At 43.2% G+C, this 27,884-nt stretch overlaps 1 protein-coding gene across 1 annotated transcript in view; it reads right to left on the bottom strand.

Moving 5' to 3' along the window:
- The window catches only part of LOC146796818 (metalloproteinase inhibitor 1-like), a 173,443-nt gene extending 145,903 nt beyond the window's left edge, over positions 1-27,540 (bottom strand). The window contains exons 1-3 of the mRNA XM_085629543.1: positions 27,463-27,540; positions 7,720-7,886; positions 1,908-2,005 (exon numbers count right to left, since the gene is read on the bottom strand). Coding sequence (XP_085485669.1) covers positions 1,908-2,005; positions 7,720-7,843 — 222 coding nt within the window. The 5' untranslated portion in view covers positions 7,844-7,886; positions 27,463-27,540. The remainder of the gene's footprint in view (positions 1-1,907; positions 2,006-7,719; positions 7,887-27,462) is intronic.
- Positions 27,541-27,884: the final 344 nt, after the last annotated feature.

Here is a 27,884-nt window from a genome sequence, read left to right as displayed (position 1 = left end):
GCCGAGTTTGCAAGTTTATTTTGGATTTACAATCACCTGCAGCAGCGTTCCTTGCCTCCATCAATTTCCAGACAATGAAAATATCAAGATAACTTCAGTGATTAATGTTCTTCCTATAGATAGATCAGAGTTTTGTCTAGTTGAGGTTTTGACTGATCATAAAATAGCACAGAGAGTTATTAGTCCTGCTGCAATGAGCGTGTACCATGCAGATCACAAAGTGCATTTAATGTAAGTAGATCATTAGGATATTGCTTTTCTAAGAGACATCCTTTTGTTACTTGCAGTTTATAAATTAAAATCCTAATATAGAACAGTGAATTATTAACTGTCATCAAACAATTGCATGCAAACTGCAAAGAATAAATTAGAGCATGGATTAATGTTGCAAAAAGGGTTCATTTGGGTAGAAATCGATTCTTATTATTAAAGAGACTAAGCACTCTTAAACTATACAGCCTACCAGTATGGTTGACATTTCACTCCTACACCTTGTAGTCCTCTGTCTCATGTAACATTTCCTATACACCAATTTACACACGCATGATGTATTGTCTCTGTGTAATGTGTCCGGAATGCAAAGTGCTCTGACACCCTACGTTGGTATGAATGAGGCCATATAACTGAATAAGTGCATCTAAAAGAGAGTAGTTGTGGAGACATGAGGGGCACTGCTAAATGGTGGTGGTGAGAGAATCTGTGGTGGAGGTGGTCACCACCCCCACCATGGATGAGGGGCACCAACAAACATTGTCACACTGGGTGCTACGAGCACTGAGGCCGGAACTGGGTGCCAAAATAGCCCCTGCCGTATCCCGTTCAGGGAGCTAATATTCAGATTCAGTAGGTTCAAGGATATCCACAGAGTTTCCATTTTTTTTCACATAGTATCAAATGCAGATGCTACATCTATATAAGCCACGTAAAGTGGTATTATTTTGTATTGCATATTTCTCAACTAGTAGTTTTAATGCAAGGCACTCATCTACTGTAGAATAGCCTTGTCTTAATCCAAGCTGTGCCAGTGGTAGCACTCTCTCATTATCAACAAAGTGTTTTAGGGCTTGTAGCAGGTGCTTAACGTACATTTTGCTTGGGAAATTCTATAGTTGTTCCAGAGATCACTTGGACCTCTTTTATACATTGGTACCCTTATGCATCCTCTCTATATATCAGGGATTGTATTTTCTCCCATTACTGCCTCATAAAGGAGTGAAGAACTTGGCCCACAGCGTAGGACTTGTTTATAATATTTTTGCAGAACATCTATCGGGTCCTTGGGCCCTTGAGTCTTCTACTTTTATAATCAGGTCTTTAACTTCTATAATAGATAGAATCAATACTTCTGGGTCATTAGGCGATATAACACAACTGTATCCTTCAACTACCTTGTCGGGTCTCTTATCACCCTCATTTTCAGCATCATTATTTATTTACTGTAGAACTCTGAGATACAATGTATTCAAAGCTCCTCCTTACTGGATTAGCTTAAATCTTTTTAATTTACCCAAAGATTTTCCAACAAACTCATTAGCCTCCTAAATGGTATGTGTTTTAATAACCATCTGACCATCAAAAGCATAAAAGGCAGTCAACGCAGTAATCTTTGAACTTGTGTCGATAGGCCATCACCTTGCTTGCTGTGACCAACCTACAATAAATCAAATAACTGTGTTTCAGTGAGGTGTACTTTTCAGGTGTAATGAAATGTTCCTAAATGTTTTCTGCCACAACCCCAATACCACTACCGCTGTTGCAATGCTCTTAGCCCTGGAGGAGTGGGGCATGTTCTGATCAATTAACTGAATTCTAGCCTGCTATCCTACAATGTAGTGGTGCATGCCTTTTGACAAGTCAAATGATTCACCCCAGTCTCACATTTCAAGAAAACACACTATTGCCCTTACCTCAAGTGTCTCAATTTCATACTGAATCAATCTGTAGTTGCCGCCATATATATCAACCATATCGGTGAAGGTAGCACCAAGAAATTTGGCTCGAATAACTGAAAGAAATACAGGAAATATAAATAAATTGGTCAATTTCAAACTCAGCGACACCAACTATTTACAATGAACAGCATTATCACGATGAATAGGGAGGGGTCTACTACACTAGGCAGGTGCAAGAAATTGGGTTATAAGTTGAGGGGAGTGAAACCCTACTCAAGCAGGAATCACAATCCTTGTCGGAGTGGAATCACAAGCAAACCCTAAATTAACCTGTGCTCTACCCCCTGGTAGCTTGGCACAGTGCAGTCAGGCTTAACTTAGTGGCATTGTGTAAAGTATTTGTGGAACACTTCAAATAGTAGCACAGCGAAAACACATCATAAAAGGATTCCACACCAGTTTAGAAAAATAGAGTCATTTTTAATAAATAAAACAAGACCAAAATGACAAACATCCAATCAATAGAAAAGGAGATGTGCAGGTTTCAAAGATTTCAGTAAAAATAGCACCAAAAGCACACCATGGCAAATGTGGAAATGTGGTCACGTCAGACCAGGACAAAGTCACGAGGTCAGGATGAACGCAATGAAGTGTATGCAAACTACAGAGACCCAGTTAGGCCCACTGAACAAAAGAACCGTAAGTTCCAGCTGTGGAGAGTTGCGAGGTGTCCCGCTGAGGATGTGTCAGACAGCTGAGTTGCGGCAGAGCTGAGATGCAAGGTCCTACGTTATTGTTGAGGATCCAATACATGCGGGCTTGTGATGTGAAGTCCAGCGTCAAGGATGTGCTGCGCAGTTGAGGCGATGCATCAGTTCTGTGATGCAAGAACCTTTGTTGTCGTCAAGGCTGCCATTGATGAGGGATTTGCTATACGAACAGGCACAGGTGGCGGTTCCGTTGTACTGCAAGGTCAATGCGAAGTCTTTCCATCGGTAGCACCCTTCCAGCAGAGTTAATGGTTTGCCCATGGAGCAGAGGAGATGCATCAGCTCTACTGGATCCACAGATGGGTTAGCAGAGCACCTTCAAGCCCACTTCCAAGAAGGTTCTAGAAATTCAGTTTGAAGTACACAAGCTTCCTGCCTTCCTTACCCTGGCTCCAGACTAAGCACAGGGGTGTGCAGCCCTTTGTGTGGCGGTAGGACACAGCCATTTCAAGAGTAAGTCGGACTGTGTCCAACTCAACCCTTCCATCATTCCAGTAATGGCCCATCCAGACACACCCAAGCTCTCTATTGTGTGTGGTTGGCTAGAAGGAATACACAAAGCCCAGCTACACCCAGTCATGTGGCATAGAGACAGCCTACATGCACTAAATGGCTAAGGCAGGAAAATTTCAACTTTCTAAAAGAGCCACTGTAATTTAAAATCCAGATTTACCATAACAGAGGAGTTTTCATTACAATTCCAAAGACACCAGACATTTACAGGTCACCTGTTCCCATTTGGAAGTTCCAATGTTCGCCTGTGGGAGTGGTAGGCCTTGCAATAGTGAAAAACAAATGTAAGAGTTTTTCACTATCTAGAGATGGAACATAAAAGCATATGTCCAACTTTTTAACTGCATCCTGCCTTAAGGGCTCACCATGGCATACCCTATGGTGAATTAAATGTTTTTAAAAAGGAGGTTTGGACTTGGCAAAAGGTTTTTTGCCAGGTCAAAATGCCAGTTAAAAATTGCACACACATGCTGCAATGGCAGAACTGAGACAATAGACAAGTTTAAATTGCCACTTACATGGGTTGCACAATCAGTGCCGTAGGTCAACTAGTAACATTTAATGTACAGGCCCTGGGTAGATGTAGTACCAGTTTACAAAGGATTTACAAGTAAATTAAATATGCCATTGGGGGATAAACCAATGTTACCAGGTTTTAAGGAGTGAGCCCATGCACTTTAGCACTGATCACCAATAGAAAGTACAGCGAGTCCTAAGACCAGCAAACACAAGATCAGTAAAAATAAGGGGAGGAAGGCAAAATGTTTGGGGGAAGACTACCCTAGGACTGACAGGTCTAACAGTAGAAAACTGGGGGATTAATCCACCCTACCACGGGAAACTTGTATGGCCTCAGTCATATCTCTTTATCACGTCTGGCAGTGCCCCTTAATCCATTGGTTGATGTTTTCCTGCGATCTTGCAACTACCATATAACACTGCAAACATGTCCATATATGCTCTCCACCCAGCATTTACTCCAGTTACAAACATGCATGTATTGAAGGCTGATTTGGAAACGCGTCTTCCAGAAATTAATCAGGTTTTCACCTGGTGATGTCAAATAGAATTCTGTACAACTTGAAGTATGTGCAGCAGACATGCAGGAAAGCCCCAAACAGAGTGAACAGCAGTAATTGAGTCGGACTTCAACATCTGCCTGATTGAAGGGAAATCTTTAGATTTGTTTTTACTAGAGATGCAGTGAAATATTTTATATAGCATGATTCTGATCAAAATGGTGAGTTAGCTTGAGTTCAAACATTGGTTGCCACCACAAGACAATTTTTGTTTCTTACCTTCAGATCTGACACAGAAATCTGAGTCATTAACTTTGTTAGTGCCATTGTTAGTGTCCTGGAAATAATTGTCATCATCTATATCAAGAATATCTTGTTTTACGGTTGAGGAAAGTTTTGCTTGTTAAATGTTAGATTCCCATCCTTCAAAGGATGCTCTGGAGGGTCACTGTCCATGTTCATGTCTGAAGAGCACTCACCAACCAATTTCTCATCATTAGTAGATACGTTTTTTATCAGCACATCATCGTTATTAGAAGTAGATTAATTATTTTTAACTGTAAATATTTTTACAGACAAATTTTGTGCCTTGCGATTTCTGAAATTCCCCACAGCATAGGTCAAATATTTTTGGGCCATTATATTTTTCATAGTATTTTCTATATTTGTTGAAATCTTTTTCACAGAGTAGGGCACTGCTTGTAGACTGATGACTGAATAAAAGAATTTAAATTACTACAAAAGTCCTCACCTTCATCATCATCGAAAAAACTGAGGGAGATTCCTAATTCATGTTAAATAATCTAATGTAAAAATAAATATGAAATAATTCAATAATTGACAATGTGAAATATTTATAAGAATTTAGAAATTTGGAGGAAAGTATTCCAATAATAAACAAAACAATTGTGAAAGACTCCTTAAATTAGTATTGAAAGGGTTAAATGGTTGATATCTGTTAAAAGGGTCAGTCAACAGAGATAACCGTGCCCTCTATGATGAGGCTGCTTCCAAAAAAAATACGTTGACCCACATTGGTGAGGTAGAAGCAGGCGGAGACTGGGCACAGGCAGTGCCCTGAAGAGGAGTCAACCACAACATCAATGGGAAACCAAGAGAAGAGACCGCGTGGTCAAGAAGGGAACCGGTTAGCAAGAGAACCTCTGCCCGCAAGGAGTGGAGCAATGTTAAACTGAAGCCGTACCCAGGAGGGAAGTCGCATCTGATGGCGGTCAGCCTCTGAGAAAGAGAGAGAGAGAGACCCTTTATTGTTAGAGGACTTGGGTTGTCAGTGAATGAATAATGGTAGCCTGTAAGGAAAAACCTATTGTCACAAAACACAACTGTGTCGCAATAACATTAAGTAACAATCTATTATATTTAAAACCAAAAGTTCACTTGTTGTGAAATTCAGTAAAATAAAAACTATATTACATGTATTAAGTTTAAAATATTCAGAGCTAAGGAAAAAATTACTTGACTGTGAATAGCCAGAAAAGAGGGCTGATTGCAGTAAAGATAGGTGTTATAGAGGTTCCTTATCTTTGATTGGTTTTAATGATGTACTACTGTTATTCTCCTATTGGCTTGTAGCCCTTGAGCCTTATGGGAAATGTAGTTTTCTTTTGCTTCTTGACTCCTGTTACTAAAATAAAACAAATGAAGAGAAGTATAATATGAGCCTCCGGTCTTGCCATAAAATTACAATGTCATGTGGGCATTAGCATTTGGTTTGGGAGGTTAATGGCTGTCCTCTCAAAGAGTGCTAGTGTCTGTTTTTCCCTTCCCTTTTTCTCTTGCTGGGTGCTTCCAGGCTCCCTGTGGACATCACAAAGGCAAGGACTTAGCCGGCATCAAAGCGCAGATGGTAGAGGGAACACAGGGCAGCAGGCCTTTTCCATCTTTGCACCCCATATCTGGAACGTATTAATCAGGACCACCCCACAGCTCCAATATAAGAAAGAGTTGAAGACTACATCACATCACTACCTCACAATGCACTAACAGTTCACAAACCACTAACCCCTCCTATCACTTGCTGACATTATGCTCATCTTTGAGCCTGTACACTCCACTGCTTTTTGACTAGGTTTGCACAACAGAAAGGGCAAATACATATAGAAATACATGTTAATTGCCCCTTAACTGAGATTTTTGTCTTTTGCGTTTTTTCCTAATTTTCTGGCTTTCCCTGTTGGATTCTGTTTTCATAGTTTGCTCAGCCCTGTTCTGCCATGCTCTTGGTCTAGTTCAGTGCTGTGTCTGCATGCAAGTCTTTATTCTCTCTTGCTAAAAATATACTTCCATCTTGCTTAAGGAGTTTTTAATGCCTTTTGGTCTGCTTGCAACAATCAGAAGTTATCTCCCTGTTTCCAAGTTTCTAATCAAAGATGGCTGTCAGGATAGTCATCCTTTCCTCTGAAGAGCTCGAAAGGAGAAAGATGGTTACCCAGCCTTCAACTATTCCACTTGTATAATTTAATACACACTTTTATGTGACCAATCTGATATTTAAAACAACCTAAATACATAAAACTACATAACTAACACTTTCTAAAACTCTGAAAATGTTTGCACTGCGGTTTCAATCTGAGTACAAGTGTCCTTTGGTATTTGATTCATGCTGAACAGCTGATGCATCTCTTGTTGCAGTGAGGATGCACTGGACCCACTAAACTCCTCATCTGTGCTTCACAGAATGACGCCATCAACTGGAATAGATTGGAGTGGAGTATGATGGGAGATGCTTGTGTTCCAAGATGTATCTGTGTGTCTCCCCAGTAAATGGAGAACAGAATTTCCTCCTTGCAGAGATAGTGATGAAAATTAAACAAACCTTCCTCCCTCATTAAAAGTTCTACTTCCCTGCTACAGACACCAAAGAACACTCTTTTGTCTCTGGGACACCTTTCGGCATCCTTACGCACAGGTAGAAGTACATGGAGTCCCCCTTGTCCGAAGTGCATCGAGACATCACCTGGTACTGTACAATAATCACAAACTCAGAACTGCCCAGGATGTATCTGGATGTACTTTTGGTGTTCTTTGTTACAGCATTATGTGACCACTCAGAAATGCCCCTAATGGCACAGGACACTATCTCCCCACCAGCCTAATGTCCTTCAGTATACATGGATCATTACCAAGTTGTAGTGTGTGATGTATATTTCGAAAATCCCAATCTAACCAGGCTTTTGTGAAGTGTAAACAACAAACTTCCAACAATAGTGGGCACAGCCAAACCTTGGACCACTTACTAACCTAAGGTGGCAAATTTTAAAGATGCCGCTCACCAGACATTACATCTTCAAGAGAAGCACAGAGTGTTTGTGGAGATGCAGAACATTTTTGAACCCATTCCTGTAGTTGACCCCATTACATATGCCTGCTGTTTGTTCCCACAGCATTCCCCAGGTGTAGAGAATCTCATTGGAGCACAATCTTTCAACTGATGTCCAGGTAAAAGACTCAAACAGTCAGAGAAAACTGAACCAGTATCAGACATTCAAATTCAACAATACTTACCAAAACCTGAGTAGCAGAAGGCCATCTGTGGGTGGCGCTGCAAACAGCTGCAGCAGTCTGTGCTTGGATAAGCTGAAATTGACATCAAAGCCATTACAAGCCACAACCGGATCTTGGCCTCCATGGTGATAATGGGAAGTGTCAGAACCTTCTTGATGTCTTTTGACCTGGCACAATAAAAGACAACTCTGGTGTTATAGGTTTCAAAACTGTGAATTATAAAGTTGGACCCAGCTGTTTGGGTCTTTGTCCTGTCCCTTTATATTTTCTTATTCTACAAAACTATACGTTCAAAAAAAATATAGGCAAAATAGGCACACGTGCACGAACAGCCCATTGCAATACAGAGACGAAAGCCGAATGAATGAATGAGTTTTATTCATGATCGATTACTTAAAATCAATACATGAAAGCAACAAACACCGCGTTTCCTGAGTAAAAGTATAAACACATTTAAAAACCATATTAAAAGGCCTCTTAGGAAAAATGACATTGCAAACTACATTAAAATTCTTAGAAGGAATAGATAGCATCGTGATCAAGCAGCATGTATATTAACTTTTCTTGACAGACAACTTATGAGAGAATGCGATTAGATAAAAGAAATACCACTAATAGTTGAGGCAGAAAAAAAGAAAGTGCAGAGTGCTCATGGCACGACACGACTAGCCGCAGGGGCAAAACTATCTTTGCATATGTTCTTTAAGACATGCGGCTTGCATTTATTTTTCAGAAAAGTGCCGGTGCAAGAGAAGGGGGGATTTGGAGGGGGGCAAAAGAGCAGGTTGGGGCTCTAGACCCTTGAAGAACAGAGAAAGTGAATGATTTGCATTGAGACTGGGCTAATGTCACCCAGGTGTGACATTTAGAAGTGCTGATCGAATAAAGTCAGTGACTTTCCACAGCCTTGCTAAGGTGGGTGGAGTGTTATTGGCGAAACATAGGTCTGAAGCTTTTCTACAAGCTCTTATTCCATTGGCCCAGAATAAGGAGACTAACAGACAGTGACAGTCACTGGAGACTTTGGTGCAACAGTACAATAGGTGGGACCAGGATTCCTTGCGGTAGTTACAAAGTCAGCAGGATATTGCCTCATCCTGCCTTGCCCAATAGGCATTGAAGTCCGTGATTGGCAGGGCGAGAAGCCACATGTATATCTTTTTCCTGCATGCATGGGCTGTGAGGGCTTGATGATAGTAGGGCTGAGCTTTCCCTAGTGTGTTTCCAGGGAAACGTGGGGCAGCCACGGAGACTTTCGAAGCCCAGTTCAAAGGAGATTTTCAAGCTACTGATTGCCTCTGCTAAATACGCTTGCCATGGGGAGTCCCCTACCTCAAAGATTATTTTGAGTTGTGCTATCTGTGTGGTCACGGGGCCTGACGGGTCCTGATATAGTATTTTAATAGATCACCTTGACAAACGAGGTCCATTCTCCCAAGGCCCAGCTCCAGTCTCAGCCTCGCTCTTCTGGCTTGGTGGGGTACATAAAAGATTTTTTTGTATGCTGAAATGTGAGTGTTCTGAAGTTGCATTTCTAGTGTGCCAGGAAAGGTTAAATGGCCGTAATTTAGCTGGAATCAGTTTTATTCTCAGGACTTTTAGTATTGGTTCAGCTGTTGGGCTTTGCTTCAGTCTGTGAATGACTCCCACCCCTTGGTCTTAAGATGCTTTAGATGGGCTGTAGGTTTGGCCCCTTCGGTAAATTGTACCCCCAGATAGTTGTGGTTTGCAGGTGTTGTTATTTGTAGATCCATGAGCCACCCATGTGCCTATTTCTTATGGGGGTATTTTTCAAATATGACAATTCTGGTCTTTCCTGGTTCATCTGAAGTTTTTTGGCCTTGTTGAACCTATGAAGTGCATAAAGGGATCTCTGTAGACCTATTTTTGTTTGGTCCAGGATCGCGATATCAACTGTGCACTGCAGAATTGGGAGGTGCACCCTTCCCAGCCTTGTTGTAACTAGACTGGCACCTTCTATTGCTTTGCCCAGGTTGGCCGTGTAAAGATTGAGCAGGAGGGGACCAAATCACAACCCTGTTTGAATCCATTGTTGGTAGGGACCTTTGCAGTTGCTGTGGTGGGGCCTGTTTTTATCCGGACCCAAGTCCCCATGTATAAAGATATTATAGCTTTGATGAGCAGAGGGAGGACCCCCCATGCTGCTAGTTTTTTCACACAGCTTACCCTGGCCCATCCTGTCAAAGGCTACACTGTAGTCAACGAAGCAGCAGAACAATGGTGGTTGTTTGCTCCATGTGGCTCGATAAAACAGGCATGCTAGTGTTATCACGTTGTCCATCGTGGAACTTTCTGGCCTCAAGCCGGATTGGAAACATGGAGGGTTGCTTTTTTCTGTTGCCCAGGCCTCCAGACAAGATGCGTGTGTATTCTTTGTCTTATACGTCTAGAAGGGTGATAAGCTGGTAGTTTCCAAGGTTTGAGAGATCTCCGTTTTTGTGAATCAAGAAGAGAATTGACCCTCTCAGTGGCAAAGGCGCACTAGAAAAGCAGAGTGAGTGTATCTGCCCAAAAGACTTGTGCAGTTTTGAAGACTGAGGCGGGAGTCCCTTGGGTCCCGGGGCACAGTCTCGCCTCATTTTATGTATGGTCACCTTGTCCTTTGGCTGTTTTTGCCCTTTGGAGGTTGTGCTTGGTTGTGGCCAGTTCCTTGTTTGTGATTTTGGTTTGGAGGGCGGTTGGGCAAGTGGAGTCCACCTCCAGGACGGTACGAAGGTCTGCAACAAGTTCCTCCCAGCGTGCCAAAGATGTCAGTGTGCTGGGTGACTTAACGTCTGCCTCTTTATTTGTCTTTACATTTGATTCTGAGGAGCACCTTTTGACGTTCTTCCCCTGTTGGTTCCCCAAGTTGAAGTAGCTGAAGTGAGACCTTGATGTCTAATTGCAGGGTTGAGTGCAGAGTTCTCTGGTCCCTTTCGCTTCTGTCATCTACTTGGAAGGAGCCGGGAGTGGGTGTTAACGGTTCAATGATGAAAATATAATCCATAGTGGATATGTTCCTAAAGGTAGGAGGAATTTGGAATTGCAGGTCATTAGCGTGTTTTAGGGATTTTGCAGAGACTAACCTATGATTTTTAATGAGGCTCCTAAATGATACAGCATCTGGGATTGGTCTGGTTAATTTACTGTGACTGTCCAGGTCCCTGGTATTGAAGCCTCTGGCCATAATTGGCATGTGAGAGTTGTATTTATAGCAGCTCTTCATTTGTGGTTATTAGAGAATTTATGGCCCGATTTTTCTGGTGCTATGCAGGGTGAACATAACAGTTGATTAACAGCAGGCAAAGTGGAGGTCACATTTTAGACCTTTGATAAGAAAAGCTTGGACTGTGTATGTGAATTGGTAAATATTACAGTGGCCTCTACTTTCCAGTCGTGCTTTACGAAAATGGAGAGTCCTCAAGATGTTTGGCCAAAGAGGTCATGTTTTATTGCTGAAGTATGGAATTCATAATAGCTTGGGAGCATGGCAGTTCCGTTGGCCTAGGTCTCTTGAAAACGTAGGATGTCTTCTTTTTGTCTGGCTTGATAATATGCTCTATGGAATTCCAATTGAAGCCCATGTTAGATGTGAAGGACATCTAACATGGGCGTCAATTGGAATTCCATAGATTGTATTATCAAGCCCATTATCGCCATTTTAGCAGCAGTTTTCTGCCGCTAAAGCAGCGATAATTTTATCGCCTATCTTGATAATATGCCTCAAGGAAAGGTTTTTCCCTTCTTTTAATCAGTAACTACAAGGTGAGAAAAGCAACAGAATAACTGTCCCCTTAGAATAGTTATATCGGGACAAAAGTGTCCTTGCCTGGAGTGAGTGAGTATCTCAAAATTGGGGGTGTGTGTTAAGTGTCTGGTGTGAGAGTGTATGGACATAGAAGGGAACTATAATGTGAAGCCCAAAGGGATGGCGAGTACCAGAATTAGGAGTTATGTATCTAATGTCTTATCAATACGAGTTCTTCTGTTTTTTTTTATTGAAAATTCTTTTCAAAATATAGGATTGCGGACAATTTTAAAATGCGCTGATAGTACCATGAGATACATGCTTATGTATATATACTATGATGTCTTGTGATTTGAATTAATTAAAATACAGTTGTTGATAGGCAGATAAATATATGTACGTTAACATATAGGTATTTCTATTTTAGTTTTCTTCAAAAAATCATTTGACCAAGAGAGTTACAGATACAGTCTTGAAAAAGATGGTGCAATAATACTTTTCCATCGAAACGCGTCGACGCTCCATGACACAATCCGTCATAAGGCTGGAACCACAGATTACTAATTAGCTCTGCGGTATCGGGTTCTAGTGCTTTACATTGTTTTATCACGGATGTGTACTTTCCCAATGACAAAGTGTACTGTCTTTTATATGTACTCTCTATGTTAGATCGTATAGATTTTTTATTGCGATTCAGGGCTAGGAATTGACTTGGTTGGTCATATTACAGAGGAACATTACCAACCATATATGTGCAATAGTTTGTCTTGTTCTTTGATTAAGTGTTACAACAAACAAAGTCTTTTTAATGTGGTTTTAAAATGGCTTTAACTTTAGTAATAATGTGCATTTCTTCTTGTATTTCTTTTTGACACAACAATAAATAGATCTGTTTTCAATATTTTATTATTATGACCTTGGGCTTACTATTATATTTCCCATGTGTAGATGGCGCATATGAAGTGGTTTAGAGAGTGTATGGTTAAAGCCAATACGAGTGGATGTGATTAGCAGTTAGTACTTTCTATACAAGTTAGTCCAAAGGAAATAGCCTCTTTGATATTGGTTGTGGTCAAGGACAAGAAGTTGTTATTTCAATATTGTCTACTGGACGATTAGGGTCAGTCAAATCTCCTGATGTACAAATGCATGGACTGCCAGTTTACAATGTCACATAATAGTTAAGACTCCTCTGTTGTTCCCAGTTGTATATAAGAAGCAAAGTACTTAAGGCAATATGGTAGGATGCAAACTTAGCTTGCATTGACAATAGGGTTTCCAAAATGGAAATATGTACACAGTTGTAATAGCTAACAATTTATAGGTATTTAGGAATTGTCCCAGAATGGTCCTTGATTATACTCAAATACCTGAAGTGCTTGTGGAGCTAAAAGAGTAATCCCACCCCAATTGTTGTCTCCACAGTCAAAATGCTATTCCTTATGGAAAATCTCTTTCTTTATACACCTCAAAAGTTTGGAGGTGTTCCATTCCCCTTCCCACTCGATAGATGTTGCCTGGCGTACATCTCTGACCATACCTAGGACCGAAAAAGTCTGTGAGACTGATATGTTTGAGTGTGTTCGCAAACTTTCAAGGCTGGTCATTCCTTGATCTACCTCCTCCCCTTCACTTTCATGAGATTTACTTCCCAAGCAATATTATTTTACCTTGGGTGGAAATATTATGTTGAGGTATATTGCCTACTGACTCTATTTCTGCTCTGGCTTTGCTCCCACTACATTCTCTGCTCTCCGCAATCCCCTGAGATTCCCTGGTTGAGTAGTTATTGCTGGGTATTTATGCCTGACTCTAGACAACACTTTGGTGCCGATCACGATCCGGTAAAAAAAAAGCCCGTACGACTCGTATCCGGTCTTTTTCCCGTACGAATCGTAATTCCATGTTTGTATATTTTGCCGACCGGGTACGCGTCGGACGGAGAATATGCTCCGTCCGACGGTTCGTACCCGGTTTTTACAGGATCGTGATCGGCGCCCAAGTCTTGAGCTGTCTTTGGACTCACAGTGTTATTAACTCTCTTCAATGAGTATGCTTGCTGTGAGATCCTTACATATCCCCAGATTCACTTTCGGTGGATATTGAAGTCTGCACATTTCCTCTTCTTGGTCTCTAGCTCTGTCTTTGCACTCTATCCTGGATTGCTCCTCTATAATGAATATATAGGGCATGTGCTTTGTTGGAACCCAAGACCCCCTTTGTGTAACTCTGGTAGAGCACTTTAGTTCTGTTGTTCTTATAGCAGAATTTATCTTCTGTGACGTTTGGTTGTTGTGAGCGTCTTAAGTTTCACATATTGCAGCTTGAGTGAAGCTTTAAACTGTGTCAACTGAACTGCAGCAACTTAGCTCCCAGATTTTTCTTTGTTCCCCCTGTGATAAATTGTGATAAATTGTATATTCTGTGATTCCCTAGATGGCCTGAAAACATGTTGTGTCAATAAGCTCTGACAAGCCATTAGAATTGTAATGCCCAGCTCTGTTTTCTTGTGTGCCGTTTCAGATCCAATGTAACATATTGCAGAGATGTTGATGTAGTGAAGTAGCTGATCTTTGAATCTAACATTCCAGATCTGTATTTGTTCTTCTAGATTAAATCCTTTAAATTAGTTTGATATTATGTGCTATCTGAGATCCCCAGGTACTCCATCTGGTGGCTGTTTACTGCTGGCAAATAAGCTATTCTCTATTTGGTCTCCAGTTCTGTCTTGTTCTCATGCTGCTATAACATGAGTTTTATGGTTAGTGCATGGTGACATCCCAGGTCTCCCTTTGTGTGACGACAGCCCCTGTTTACTCTTAAACTTGGTCTTTGCTCTTGTACTTTCATTCCTCCCTTGTGAAGAGTAGGCCACTTTTATGATTTTAGTTGGGCACTGGCAGCTGATGCTTTAATCTATTTAATCTTCAGCTCTGTGTTTGGGTTCATGCTGTGATCACTTCAGGGGAAGAGATTCGTACTGTGTGCGTGATGATATCTTCACGCCTCACTCAATGTGGATGTTGCCCGGCTGTGGTAGCTGTGGGGCTCCCATGTTCTTTTTCCAGGATACATGCCTCACAGATCTCTTTCCAATGTGTCTGCTTCTGGCTGCACAGGGTTCACTCATCTGGCAATTTCTTTCAGTACGAGTATTATTTAATTGTGTATTTAGTGTTTTTTTAAATCCATTGCAATTCAAACATCAGTGTAAGGAAATGCCTCTTTTTGATTGGTCAACCTCATTTTTTTGGACAGATGCTACAGTTTTTTTTTTTACTCTGAGGGTGCACTGAGTCCTCACTGCTAGTGCCCTGACCTTAACATGTATATGTTTGATTGGCTTACACCCAATTGGCATAAGCTAACCTACATGGAAGTCTATACTATATGGAACCCAGGGCCTGTGAGTTAGAGGGTCATGACAGGGATTGCAGAAATGCCACACTGGGTGTGACAAAGGTAAAACATGGCTCCCAGTCCGACATTGCAGGCTGGAAGGGAAGTATTAAACTGCTAACTTAACTTTGCCATTTAAAGCAATGGCAAAGTACAATCTTCACTTTTTAGTATATAGAAAAGTCTGCCCTAAGGTAGGCATATGGCGCCTGAAGGCTCAGTGCAGTATATTAAAAAGTGGACTTATACTCTTTACATGTTTCAGCAGTAATAATCCAAAACTTGGATTTTTACTGTGGAAAAGTCTAGTAGCCACATTGGAGAGTGCAGAGTTACAGCTGCCACAGTAGCCCTGCTATTTTGGGACTGGGGCTACTAAAGTTGGTATTGTAAGGTATCAAACAACTCATTACTTCTTGCCCAAGTCGAAATTAAAGTAACTTGTTGCACGGTGCAACTATTGCAAAGTTTCCACTTTGTTGCCCAAAGTCTCCTATTTCTGTTCAGATCTGTCCCCAACACAGCTTTCTGCCGCCCTGGAGATATGTCTGAACAGTCACAGGAAAGGACACAATAGAATCTTGCATGGGGAGAGTTGTTACCTCTCCCTGGCAGAAGCCACACAGATGATTGACCAAAGGGCGAGCTTCAAAGGGTAAGCCACCTTGGAAGGCCAAATGACTAACACTTAGGAGAGGGACTGCTATATTTTCTAGGTAGACAGGCTGGAACTAGGGTCAGAGAGGGGAATCCAGTTGACAAACAGTTTTTTCAGGGGCATGTAACCCACTTGGCAGCCACAACTCTGTGCTAGGCTAGGGCGCTCTGCAACCTGAGAGAAGGGTGCTGCCATGTTCAACGTGCACATAATAGAGACTTCTAGTATAGCTAGATGCCACACTTCACAGGAAGTAGTCATCAGGAGGGATGGTAATCTAGAAGCCGACTGGCTAATGACCGCAACCTCCTCTGAGGGCATTTTCTGGGCACAAAAAAGGCACCCTCGCACCCAGAACTTAGATGTCGTTGGACTGGAGAAGAGCATCGAAGAAAGACTTCCTTACAGCACCAAGGACCTATCAAAGAGATGCTGCACCAACGTGAGCTGCACCTGCTGTACCTGCTGTACCTGGTGGTTGACGAAAGAAAGGAGAGGTAAAAATGAAAAGGATAGGAAAGGAAACTCATGTAGAAGATAACTCCTGAGACCAGCCAAATCAAGAAATTCCAAGGGTCAGTTGGCTGACCTCCTGTTTGCAGCACAGGGCCACAACAGCAGGAGAAGCCTGCTGGGGCTAGTTGGTAGCCCAGATCCTTGGATCGCCACTCCTCCCCACCATGCAGCACTAAGGAACATGGCAGTGCTTCTGTTAAAGGTGGCACCACCATTAAAAAAGAGGCACCACAATGGGACCACACTACGAGGTTCCTGCATGGCATAGAGTTGTAAGTCCATGCCGTGCAGGAACCTATGTGCATGCATACAGGGAGGCATATGATGTGCCCCCCTGTGTTCATCCACATATGTTTGTGGCACAGTGGGGCTCTGTAGGCCCCCCTTTGTTTCCTCTCTGCCAGGTTTTTCATGGTAGTCCTGCCAAGCATATTTGGGCCCCGCACCGCCACTCCTACGCCAGGGAACGGCCGTTCCCTGGCGGGGCAGGCGGTCTGATTTCCCGACTCATAATCGGGCTGTCGGACCACTGGTGTGGCAGTGGGTGGATACGCCACTGCCGTGCCTCCACAAGTCTGGTGGTCCAAGGACTGCCAGACTTGTAATAGGCCCCTAAATGTCTAATTCCTTGAAATTGCTAATGCTTGCTCGCAGTTAAGTAAAAAGTGCTGATTTCCTATGCCTTGTAAATTCTGTGTCTCCAGAACCCTTTTTATATAAAAAATGATTTTTAAATCTACTCTACTTTTATACATTGGGGTTGGATTTAGTGAGTTTCTTGTTTATTTCTTCTTCAATTATTTTGATGCTGTTTAAATGCTTTACTCTTGTTCATTTGTGTAAGCCTGACTGCTCAGAGCCACAGCTACTCTGGGTGGAGCTAAGGATTAATAAACAAAGCCTTATTGGACCTAAGAAGGTTGATAAGTATATACATGGTGAGGTCACACAACCGCACCATACAATACACCCCCTTTCTCATAATCAGCAAAGCATATCTCATAACACAAGAATGAAATACTCCATTCAGTTTATGATATTCATAAAACATGAGTCATAATGCAAAGAGTGAGATGATCCTGTCTAAAGGTGAAAAGAGAATTTTAAAACCAATTTGTGGTAAAGTACAGTATGTGCATGGATAAGTTGTACCAATGATATGTCGCGCACACCTCGCAGATAAAGTTTGTTGTTAAGCCAAGTATGTGGTTGTTAAATATATGAAGTGGTTTTAAAAAGGGTTTGAGGGTTTGTGGAGTAGTGTGGCCTTCTGGCGTGCAAACACATCTGAAGTATGAAGCAGTCTGCTAAGTAAAGGGAGTCTGGGCAGCTGTTTTAGTCTATTATATGTGCGGTCCAAGAACGTTGTCAGTTTTCAAATGCAGCTTTTTGCAAGTTAAAGCACAACTCAGTTGCTTCTCTTACTGTACTAAGGGTTAACTTTCTGAATATTGACATGAAAGACTTTTCTTTTAGCTTTTAGATTTGGGCAAATGCATGGAAAACGTCTTAATGTCTCTTGCCTGTGGCAACAGAATCTACAGGATTTTGGGGCCAGATTATTATTGTTACAGGGCCCCTCAAATTATTTTATATAAATGAATAGAAACCTGAATCTTAAATAAGTATTTCTGTTTGATTAGTGTCAATATCATGTTGTCTGACTTGGAAATAGTAGTCTTAAAGATAGCCTATGTGTTTGTAGTACAATTCATCAACAAGGTTCCTCATTTGGCCTGAGTCCAATAAAAGCCTTCTTATCATTCTTTTGTGGTTGTGTCTTGTCAAGCCCTATATGTCTTCTGGTGGATGTACATTGTATTTCTGGATTGCAGCATAGCAGTTCAAAAGGAAAAGGGAAGAGGGGTATGTAGGTCAGTTGTGAGATCCATGTAAATTATGCTCCCCAAAGTGTTTGTTTTTTTATGCTATGGCACAGTCACATAAATAGCTGCTACGAGAAATTGGGTTGTTGGTTGACTGTGGTGTTAGCCCTGGTCAAGCAACAGCCACAATCGGTTTTAGGGAGCAACAACCACAATACGTTTCAGGGTGAACCACAAAAAGTCACTAAATTAACCTGTGCTTAACACTAGGTAGCTTTGGCACAAAAAGCAGTCCCGCGTAACTTAGAGGCAATGTGGAAAGGATTTAGGTAGCATACAAACATTAATAAAGTGAAAGCACAACACAATAAAAATCCCAAACCAATTTTGAAAAATAGAGTGAATTGTAATACATTGTTGGACACCAGAATGACAAACTCCAATCAGTAGAACTAGAGTTATCAATTTTTTGTGTGAAAACAGATGCCTGTCCGGCTAGGTTATTAGCAGGGGCGGCGGAGGTGGTTAACCCGAGATTAACACTATTATTAATCTATCCATACAAACTGCCACTGTCCCATTATTATGGAAATATGCTAAATTATTGCCACTTCTGAAGAAGCCCACCCTAGATCCCACCAAACTCGCTAGCTACCGCCCTATATCCCTTTTACCTGCGGTGGCAAAGGTATGCGAAAAAGCTGTCTTTAGACAGCTGGACGCCTATTTCGAGTCATCCGTTGCTCTCCATCCTGCTCAATCTGGACTCAGGGCAACTTACAGCACGGAGACTGCTCTCGTCGAAATGTAGGAGGCAATAAGGGAGTGCCTGGACGCAGGTGGCAGAGCGGCCCTGATTTTACTCGACCTCACTGCCGCCTTCGATACGGTGCCCCACCAACAACTACTTGCCCGACTTTCGAATATTGGAATAACTAGTCTCGGCTGGGATTGGCTTAAATCCTTCTTAGAAGATCGCACCCAGCAGGTCTGGATGCCCCCATTTTCATCTACACCAAGGAAAGTATCCACAGGAGTACCGCAGACCTCTACTTTGAAACCTTTGCTTTTTAATATCTATATCACACCTTTGATCTACCTTGCAAAGGAGCTGGGAGCCAAGATCATAGCGTATGCTGATGACACCCAGCTCCTCTTTACTTGGAAGGATAATGACCTGTCTGCGGAAACAGCTCAGAAATGTCTTTCTACGGTTTTTAAATGGCTTGCACGAGCACAACTAAAGTGCAACGAGGACAATGCAACGAGGACAAATCGGAGGTCCTCCTATATGGATCCTTCCCTCCTGCCTTCAGGGAGACTTTGTGGCCCTTAGACTATCCCCGTCCAGACTCAGTGGGCAACCCTGCTAAGAACTTGGGGGTCTGGTTTGGTGAGGATCTTAGGTTTTCCGTGCAGATTAAGAAGCTTGCGGGGGCTTGAGTTGGTACTCTCAAGTCACTCCGAATTTTTTTTCCCTTGCTACCTAGGCCAGCCAAAGAAATGGTGGCCCGTGCTCTTATCTTGACTTGTATCGATTATGCCAATGCTTTGTACATTGGCATACCTGGCTACATGATCAAAAAATTGCAAACTATACAAAATGCAGCTGTCAGACTTCTGTTGAACATCTCAGGAAGATCAAGCGTTAGACAGCCTTTGCGGGCTCTCCATTGGCTTCCAGTGGCCCACAAAGTACAATTTAAAGCCCTCACTCTGGTTCACAGAGCTTTGTATGGATTAGGGCCAATGTACCTTAGGAAGCGTTTTTCCTTTTATGTTCCTGGCAGATCCCTGCATTCGGCTACGCAACGGTTGGCCATGGTTCCCCGTTTTCGCAGAACGCGTTTGGGGGGGTCACTCCCTCTCCGTCAAAGCAGCGGTGGCATGGATCTCCCTCCCCATGGAACTGAGGAATACTCAGGGCCCTAGGCTCTTCAAAAAACAACTAAAAACAATACTTTTTAACACGCCCAGTTAAATCTCAGTTCCTCACTCTTACGCTCATCTCTTGCACCGGGACACTCTTGAGTAGCTGTGCGCGTTATAAGTGTATTATAACATAACATAAAAGATCAAAGCAAAAGACACACAGATGACAGATGGAATGCAGAGCACATCAAACATTTACCCCCAGTCAAGATATCTGAGTTAAATCCATTGTTCTTTTGCTCACCATGCCACCCTAGTTTAGACTCAGCCATATGCAAATCAGTCTTGACCCTGTGCCTCATGGGAACAGTACAGCCGGAAGTACCAAGCCATGTCCACCCTTGACCAGAAACAAGTATGCTTGGACCGGTTTCAGGGCATCACCCCTCATCAGCCATGCTAGCTTGAATCCAGTGGCACAGAGAGCCGGGGACCCATGTCTTAGCATACCGGGTGCACTTGGGGTGAGAAAGCAAAAGACATACAGATGATGGACAGAATGCAGAGCAAGTCAAATAGTCACCCCCCCAGTCAAGAGATGTGGGTTAAATTCATCATTTTTTTGCTCACCATGCCACCCCAGTTTAGACCCAGCCATATGCAAATCAGTCTTGACCCTGTGCCTGAACTGCCAAGCCAGGTCCTCCCGGGACCGGAAACAAGCATTCATGGAAATAATGCGCATCAGGATGCCTTGTGCATGAGGACATCGTCACAAGGACTCAGGGAAAACAGGTCTGTGCTCAAGTCAACAGAAGATAATGGCCCTAGGTGGATATCAGGCTTAAGAGATCGAAGAGAGCAGGGGGTTGAGGGGAGGCCTATTCACAGGTAGGTGTGAGTTGTAAGGTGTAAAGCCACGTCTTAGGAGATGTTTAATTGTGTTTATAAAGTTTCCCAAGCTCTAGAGACTGCCCAAACCCCTGGCTGTCCTACCTCATACCAAATAATACTAGCTGTAACCCTCAGAATGATCTCCCTCTCACTGAAACCCAGGGTGCTATCCCTAACTGAGCTAGTTACCCAAAGCACCTAATAGAGCAGGGTTGAACAAAGTACAGCTATATGAATCAGGGCAAGAAGTGTTGGTAGTGTATATATGTAAATACTTCCATGCCATGGGGGTGTCCCAGTTCCTCCAGTATCACATGACCCACACCAGAAAAGGCTAGAGTTGCTCCACAAGTATCCAAGAGACAGGGCATGTCCTCCCCGCCCCACAAAAATACCAGTGGAAATCCCCCAAACCGATCAGGAAACAGCATGCCAACTGAAGAAAACATTAAGGTGCTGGTATACAAAAAAAACAGTCAGTATGACATTTAAAACCTAACCCAATTTCCCAGGCTAAACAACCTGGCAGATAATCAAAAGAAGAGAAGTCAAACCAGGCCAGCAACCACAGGTTCAAGAGTCTGCAGCTATGGACAACCGTTCCTTCAAAGGGGATCTAAACTTATCCCAGTCTCGGTCTTCGGAAAGCACCTTATTGAGGATAATTCTGCCACAGTGCCTATGGGGGACCCATTGATTGTGGTCCTGGTGGGTTGTGTTCTGTGTGGTAGTGGGGCGGTGGTGGGTCACGTGACCTTCTGGCAGAGGGTTTCTCAAGTTAATCAAGAGGCCCATCTCCATCGTGGTATCCATGACATCCAGATAATTAACCAGGTTGTATAGGCTTCAAATTCTGTGGGGCAGCCCTGAATCATCACTATCATCACCTCTGGATCTAGCAGCCCAAACTCAATTCTGTCTTTGTGCTGGTGAGGATGAAGAGCCACACATGTTTTATCTTTAATCATTGTGTTGTGAGAGAAGACAACCCCACATGAATCACTAAGCCATCTCTCTGATATGGGTCCTTGGTTAATTTCACTGTGTGAAGTATAAACCTTGTATGTTGGTGGCACAAAAGACATGCTATTATGGATCTGGAAGTATTGGATGACTTGGAGGGTCTGGCATACATCCTAACTTGCAACAAGGCTGGTAGGAAGGTGCCCACAAACCCAAGCATTGTCATCCCCCTCCATAACTTCAGGCATCCCATATAGACAAATATTGTTCCATTCGGACCTTCTTCTGCAGGCAGGGAATATCCGTGCCCCAGTCAGGTTGCATGATAATCTTGTGGTCCAAATGGTCCAGGTGCCTGTCAATCTTGTAAGATCGAAAGTGCAGGTTCATAAAATCTGACCAAAGTGATGTAGGGTCCGTAGCCATCTTCATCATTGCGGTGTCAAATGTGGTGATTGTCGAGCTCATGGCAGTCAATGCCTTCAGGATTGTGACCAGCATTGTGTCAGTCATCGTATTGGGCTCAGTAGTAGACTGTGACGATCCTCCAACCAGAGTCTCCATGAAAGATAGTTGACAGGATGATATCAGGTTGAACATGTGGGAAGGCTGTGCCTTAAGGCCTTGACAACATAACCTAGAGCTAGGTAATTCTCAGACCTCTCAGCGTAGGGGTCGAGAGGTAGAGCACCCACTAGTGTATTTCATGCCCCACGACCCGGTTCACTGCACCCTGTTCCAACAGAACCAGTTTCTTTGCCCTTAGAAGCCACCCTTGAGGCACCCCAACCTCCAGAGCCATTCCTCCTCACCAGGGATCCTACTTTCAGTCCAGCTGGGGCGAGAGGATACAGCCACTGCACCGCTTACTCCATGATTATGGTAATATCCCCAGCTGTGATCATACGTGAGTCCATTCGTTGCTTGTGATCCACCTGTACCCCAGGAGCATGATGGATATGGTCAATAGAGTGTCGGCCCATGCACACAAACCTCCCGCTCTCTCCTCAGTGGCACTGGCCAGCTTCAGCCCTTGTGTCTCAATATGTATTCCACCAGAAAAGGGCCGTAGCAAGGTATGCTCGGTGTGTGCAATTTACTCGGCCTGGCATGCAGGCTGCGACAAATAGTGCCATACTATGAGGGACGGGCATCAGTACCCCGATTGCCATGTCACTGCCTCTCAGAGGGAGTAAGAGAACTTAACTCCTTCTCTGGGTGTTCTTACGTATGACCCTGAAACGTATTGTTGTGTTAGAGGAGCACCGAGGACACCCATCCAGAGCTGTGTGTGTCAAACTGAACAGAGGCAACCGCTGTATCTGCCGCGTCTGCAAGAGAGAGACTCTTCGAGACTCTGGTCAGACAATCCCTGCTGGTGTGGGTAGGACTGAGCAAAGGGCCAGAGGGCCCCAGGGTACTTGTCTCCCACATGGAGCTTCAAGCCTTTGGAGCTATCCCACATTTGACTTTTCCAGTCGGAGTGAGACTCCGCATACTCGGACTACTAGAGGAGGCAAACCTGAATGTTGCCTATAGTGAATGGGGAATAGCCACTGCCACTAGTGAGAGGAAAGTGAGAGTCAGGAGACTGTCACTAAACACTAGTGCCCAGTACTCCCGGTGCTGCGTGTGTTAGTTCTGTATTCTGTATTTTACTTCAGGATCATATAAATACTCCTTTTGTCATAAAAGAGGACATTTGTCTGCATAATTGCTGTTATTGAATGTATTTTGAGTTGCGAGCCTGTGTTTACCACCAAGTGTCTACCCATCCCCAAGAAGCCTTGGACTGCCCGACCCATTCTACCACTGAGAGTCACGCTCAAGATCCATGGCAGGCTGGCGCTTGGGACAGCAATAGTTAAAGGTCTCAATCACACGGTTGGAACCAGTAGCTCCCGCTTTTTGTCTGTTCCTCTGAACTGGGTTCTGACAGCTTGTGTTATTGTTCTGGAGCAGTAGGTGGTATGGGTGGTAGGGGTGCATGTTCATAGCAAGCTTCTATTGTACTGTTTTTGGCCAGAAGTTTTGGATTTTGTAGTCTTCTTGCAGTGGCTGGTTGCTTTTCTTTCTACTGGCTGAGCTGGCTGACCCTGTCAGGTCAATGCTAAGGACCTTAAACTTGTGAGGTGATTTTGGTCTTTTCCTGGATTGTGGTAGTCTGATTTGGTATGTTCCGAGTAGGAGCAAATGAAACAGATATTGGGCAAAGTGCAACAAAGTCTACATGATCTGGCTGATTGATCACATACTCTGTCATGGTGTGCAGATGTGGGCTTCGCAGGTTTGGACTGATGCACCGCTGTTTTGAAATATAAGGCCATGAACGTTTTGCAGTTTACTTCGGCTGCATTTAATGCTAGTTCTGGAGCTGTTTTTCCTGCTGTTGAATAGGTCTCCTTGTAGTATCAAGAAACTGAAAAGTTTGCTGTAGTACAGTACTCATGACGCCTCTAGAATGAGATCAGCTCAGTTGTTTGTCTTGCTTCCTTGGGTTGTGCTTGTTAAGGGTTCCTTGGCAGACCTTACAAGGAGGTCTTTGCCCTTCTGCTTTGTCCCCGTAGCCTTGTAGTCATGTTGAAGGCACCTGGAAACTATGATGAGACAGCAGCAAAAAAGCAGTGCATCAATGCCAACCTGAGAAGCCTAAATCTTCAAACTATGAGGTTTCAACGCAATCTCCTCTTACAGTGGGTTGGGGCAGCAAGGAGCAACAAGGAGGCACCTGCAGGTCTATGAACTCAGATGGCTGCAGATTTATGACTTTCAGGAACTCATATATTACCCAAGGTAAGCTGTAAACCATGCAACATTCACATTTTACAGGTGCAATCCTAGCAAACGTCTGTGCATTCAGTCCTTGCATCAGCAAATATTCATGTGTCTATCTGGGTATGCAAAACTCTGCCAAGCAAATGAACTTGCTAACTTTAGCTTTAATGTTTTCCTCTGTGGGAAACATTATTTCCTGTGTAGAAACCTCTTCCCCTGCACCATCACCCTTTCAGGGATATTTTCTTCCCACCATGGAAAAGATTTAACATTTGCCTGCTCAGGAGTGAGGGTTATGAATACCCATAAAAGTATACATCTGTGGTTATAAACAAACTCAAATAAAATCCTAGCCTTCAACCTCCTACGCTCTGCAGTATATTCACTCACTTGAAAATCGGAGTCCATAAATTCCTTGACAAGAGCAAACGCACTTTTTTCAGGTGCAACCTAACTTACAAAATGCAATTATTCAGATATTGACATTCTCAGTGTGCTTCATCTGAAACAAAGGCAAGGGATCAGCTGGTGCACTGGCACAACCACACATCTGGTATCATCAGAACTTTTACATAATGATACTGCTGGCATATTTGAGCCCTTCAGTGATGGGAAAGCTGGCCTAAAAAAACCAACAGATTAACTGTGCATGTATAAGCAGAGAGTGCAAAATTTGAAAGAATTGACACAAATAGGGCACAGGTATATTCATATCCTGGTATATCCAAAGAGGAGGCAAAATAATAGCTTTACTAAAACCGAATCCATGAAATATTATGAGGTGGCCTTATCAAAGCTCTGATGTAATGACACCATAATTAGTTACCTCACTGCTTTTTAATAAATTGGACAAGTAGATTTCTGAGGCTCTCACCTCTTGGACAAGTAGATCTTTTCTACCCTGCTGCATCTGCCCATCCCACCTGCTCCTGAAGTTTCCCCTCTGGCTGCCTTTGGAGACTAAGGGTTGCAATGAAGCCTCCGTAGTGGAAAAAGCTATCCACCTCTTACCAGCCTTCTACTACTCAGAACCACGCTGAACATCTTAGGTGGCTCTGGAGGTTTGCAAAACTATTCCTTTTTGGGGACTTGGTCACAAGCCTTCTCTGAGTCCTGTTCTCTCTGGGAAGCCAACACCACAAGCTACCTCCCACCCAGGATCTGCCTGCACTGACGCTGTCTTAAAGAAACTGTTGTGATTTTGGTGAGCGCACACACACAACCTATGTTGCTTCTTGAAGGTGGGTATAAAATGATTACAATGGTCCTTCTATTATTTTTTAATAACCCTGAGCATGTTTAACCTTTAAAAACATGAATTGTTAAAGTTTAGTGGCGAATCGAGATTTGACAAACTTTTCAAAGTATGTGTGGTTGAAGTTCAGGGGGATCAACCTCTAAATGTATCTTCCAAATTCTGCATGTAAACAAAAATAGTGTGGGGCTATTATGGCCAGAAATGTTTAGTTTAGTAATGTTTACTTTATGTTTAGTTTACTCTACTTTACTTTAGCTGTGTCTTGATATGGGCTCTTGCTTTAGTGGTTAGTTCATCTTAGTACCTGGAGAAGTCTGCGTCAAGAATATCCCCGGCCAGAGAAAAAACTGCAGTCACTTGGAATGTAAAAATCTGGTGACCGATTTCAGTTTTCCTGCAAGACTCAGAGAAATCCGATAATATATCAATTGTTCGGTCTGCTGGCCGCATCTGATCCCTTGATTCTTCCCAGGAGATGTGATGGGTCGTGTATTGCAGAGAAGGATTCAGTCAGGATTACTGCTGAGTACCAGATCAGCTTACAGGATGTCCCTAAGCTTTGAGGCAACCAATGAGAAAGAGCTGCTCCCTATGTCTGGGAACGGAAAACTGGTGCTACTCAAGTGTGTGTAGCATGAGGTTACAGTCCACGCAGGTCCCTCTGGTCTGTGCTTCTACGGTTAAATATTGTGTTGACTAGAAGTGAAATTGTATTATATAGCGCTTCCTACCCCTAACGATGCCTTGTAGGCGCTGTACATCACAAGTAAGCTTTTGTTCCTTCATAATTAGGTTTGTGATCACTATGGCTCTGTGTTACATCTCTCCCCTCTGTACCTAACACTTCCTGGGAGCTTCCTGTATAGATGCACTAAAACCGTCTGCACTAGAGGTCTGGCCAGAGAGTACACTAGCATAGAAGCTGAAACAAACCAGAAAATGCATTTTAAATGGTATTGATTTTATCTAGCGGAAATGTATCCTGGAAGCAGTGACTGCGCAGATCAACTGTGGGCTCACATGTCTGTATTGCGCAATCACAGCTCTCATTCTAGGCAGAGCGATGCTGAATCCTTCTCCTACAATCACACGATTTTTGGCCAAGTCCAAAGACTGGCATTGGAGGCCGCGTGCCTAGAGTATAAAGACCACTGTTCAGCCGCTAGACCTCACCCTCATGTATGCGCGGATCTCAGCCCCTGGGATCAGGGAATCAAATCTCAAATGGCTGAACGCTGTCTCCTTGCACCAGTGCTGTGGATTCATGAAACATTCTGTCATTCCACCCCAACTGCAAGGTAATTGGGATGGTCTGTTACTTGCATCTTAGATTTTGGTAAAGAGTTAGGTTGTCCTAATTTCCACTTTAAAACATAAAAATCAATCCGTAGACCGACAGACAGATAGAGAGGCACGTAGATAGATACATCGATAGACAGACAGAGAGATAGATAGATAGCTAGAGAGACGCAAAATAGACAGATAGGTTAAGACAGACAGACATTCAGATAAGCAGGCAGACAGATATACAGGCAGACAGGCAGGCAGGCATACAGACAGACAGACAGACAGACAGACAGGCAGGCAGACAACAGAGAGACAGACAGACAGATAGATACAGACAGACAGACAGACAGACAGACAGACAGACAGACAGACAGACAGACAGACAGACAGACAGACAGACAGACAGACAGACAGACAGACAGACAGACAGACAGACAGATAGATAGATAGATAGATAGATAGATAGATAGATAGATAGATAGATAGATAGATAGATAGATAGATAGATAGATAGATAGATAGATAGATAGATAGATAGACAACACACCTGCTCTGGTAAAGTTTGCTTGGCACACTCCTCTCTCTGGGCGACCAGCAGCTTCTGAGTCCCTTCGTCTTCTGTCCCTCCCCGTGCCAACACTGATGGGCGGGCAGATGTGCCGGTGCCCTCACCGGAGGCTGGGCCATCCATGCACGCCTGATTAAATAAGGGCTTGTCACACAGTAGGTGAGCAACAAAGAGAAGAAGAGAGGATGTGGGCGAGAACTGGGCAGAAAGTCACAGTAAATGTTTAAGTGGCGAAACGGTGAGAACAAAAAGTGTGACATCTACACGAATACCACAGAGCTGTCCACATCTGAGAGACTTCCCTTTCACTCAGATTCCTGCAGGGGGTATCTAGAAAAAATAAATACCCCCCACTAGGACCCGCGTCCAGAATAACTGCGAGAGGAACCCTTTATCCCTAA

This window comes from Triturus cristatus, chromosome 10 (assembly GCF_964204655.1).
Source record: "Triturus cristatus chromosome 10, aTriCri1.1, whole genome shotgun sequence".
In the NCBI taxonomy this organism is placed as follows: domain Eukaryota; kingdom Metazoa; phylum Chordata; class Amphibia; order Caudata; family Salamandridae; genus Triturus; species Triturus cristatus.
Note: the sequence above shows the minus strand (reverse complement) of the source record. Positions and strands in the feature narration are given on the sequence as shown.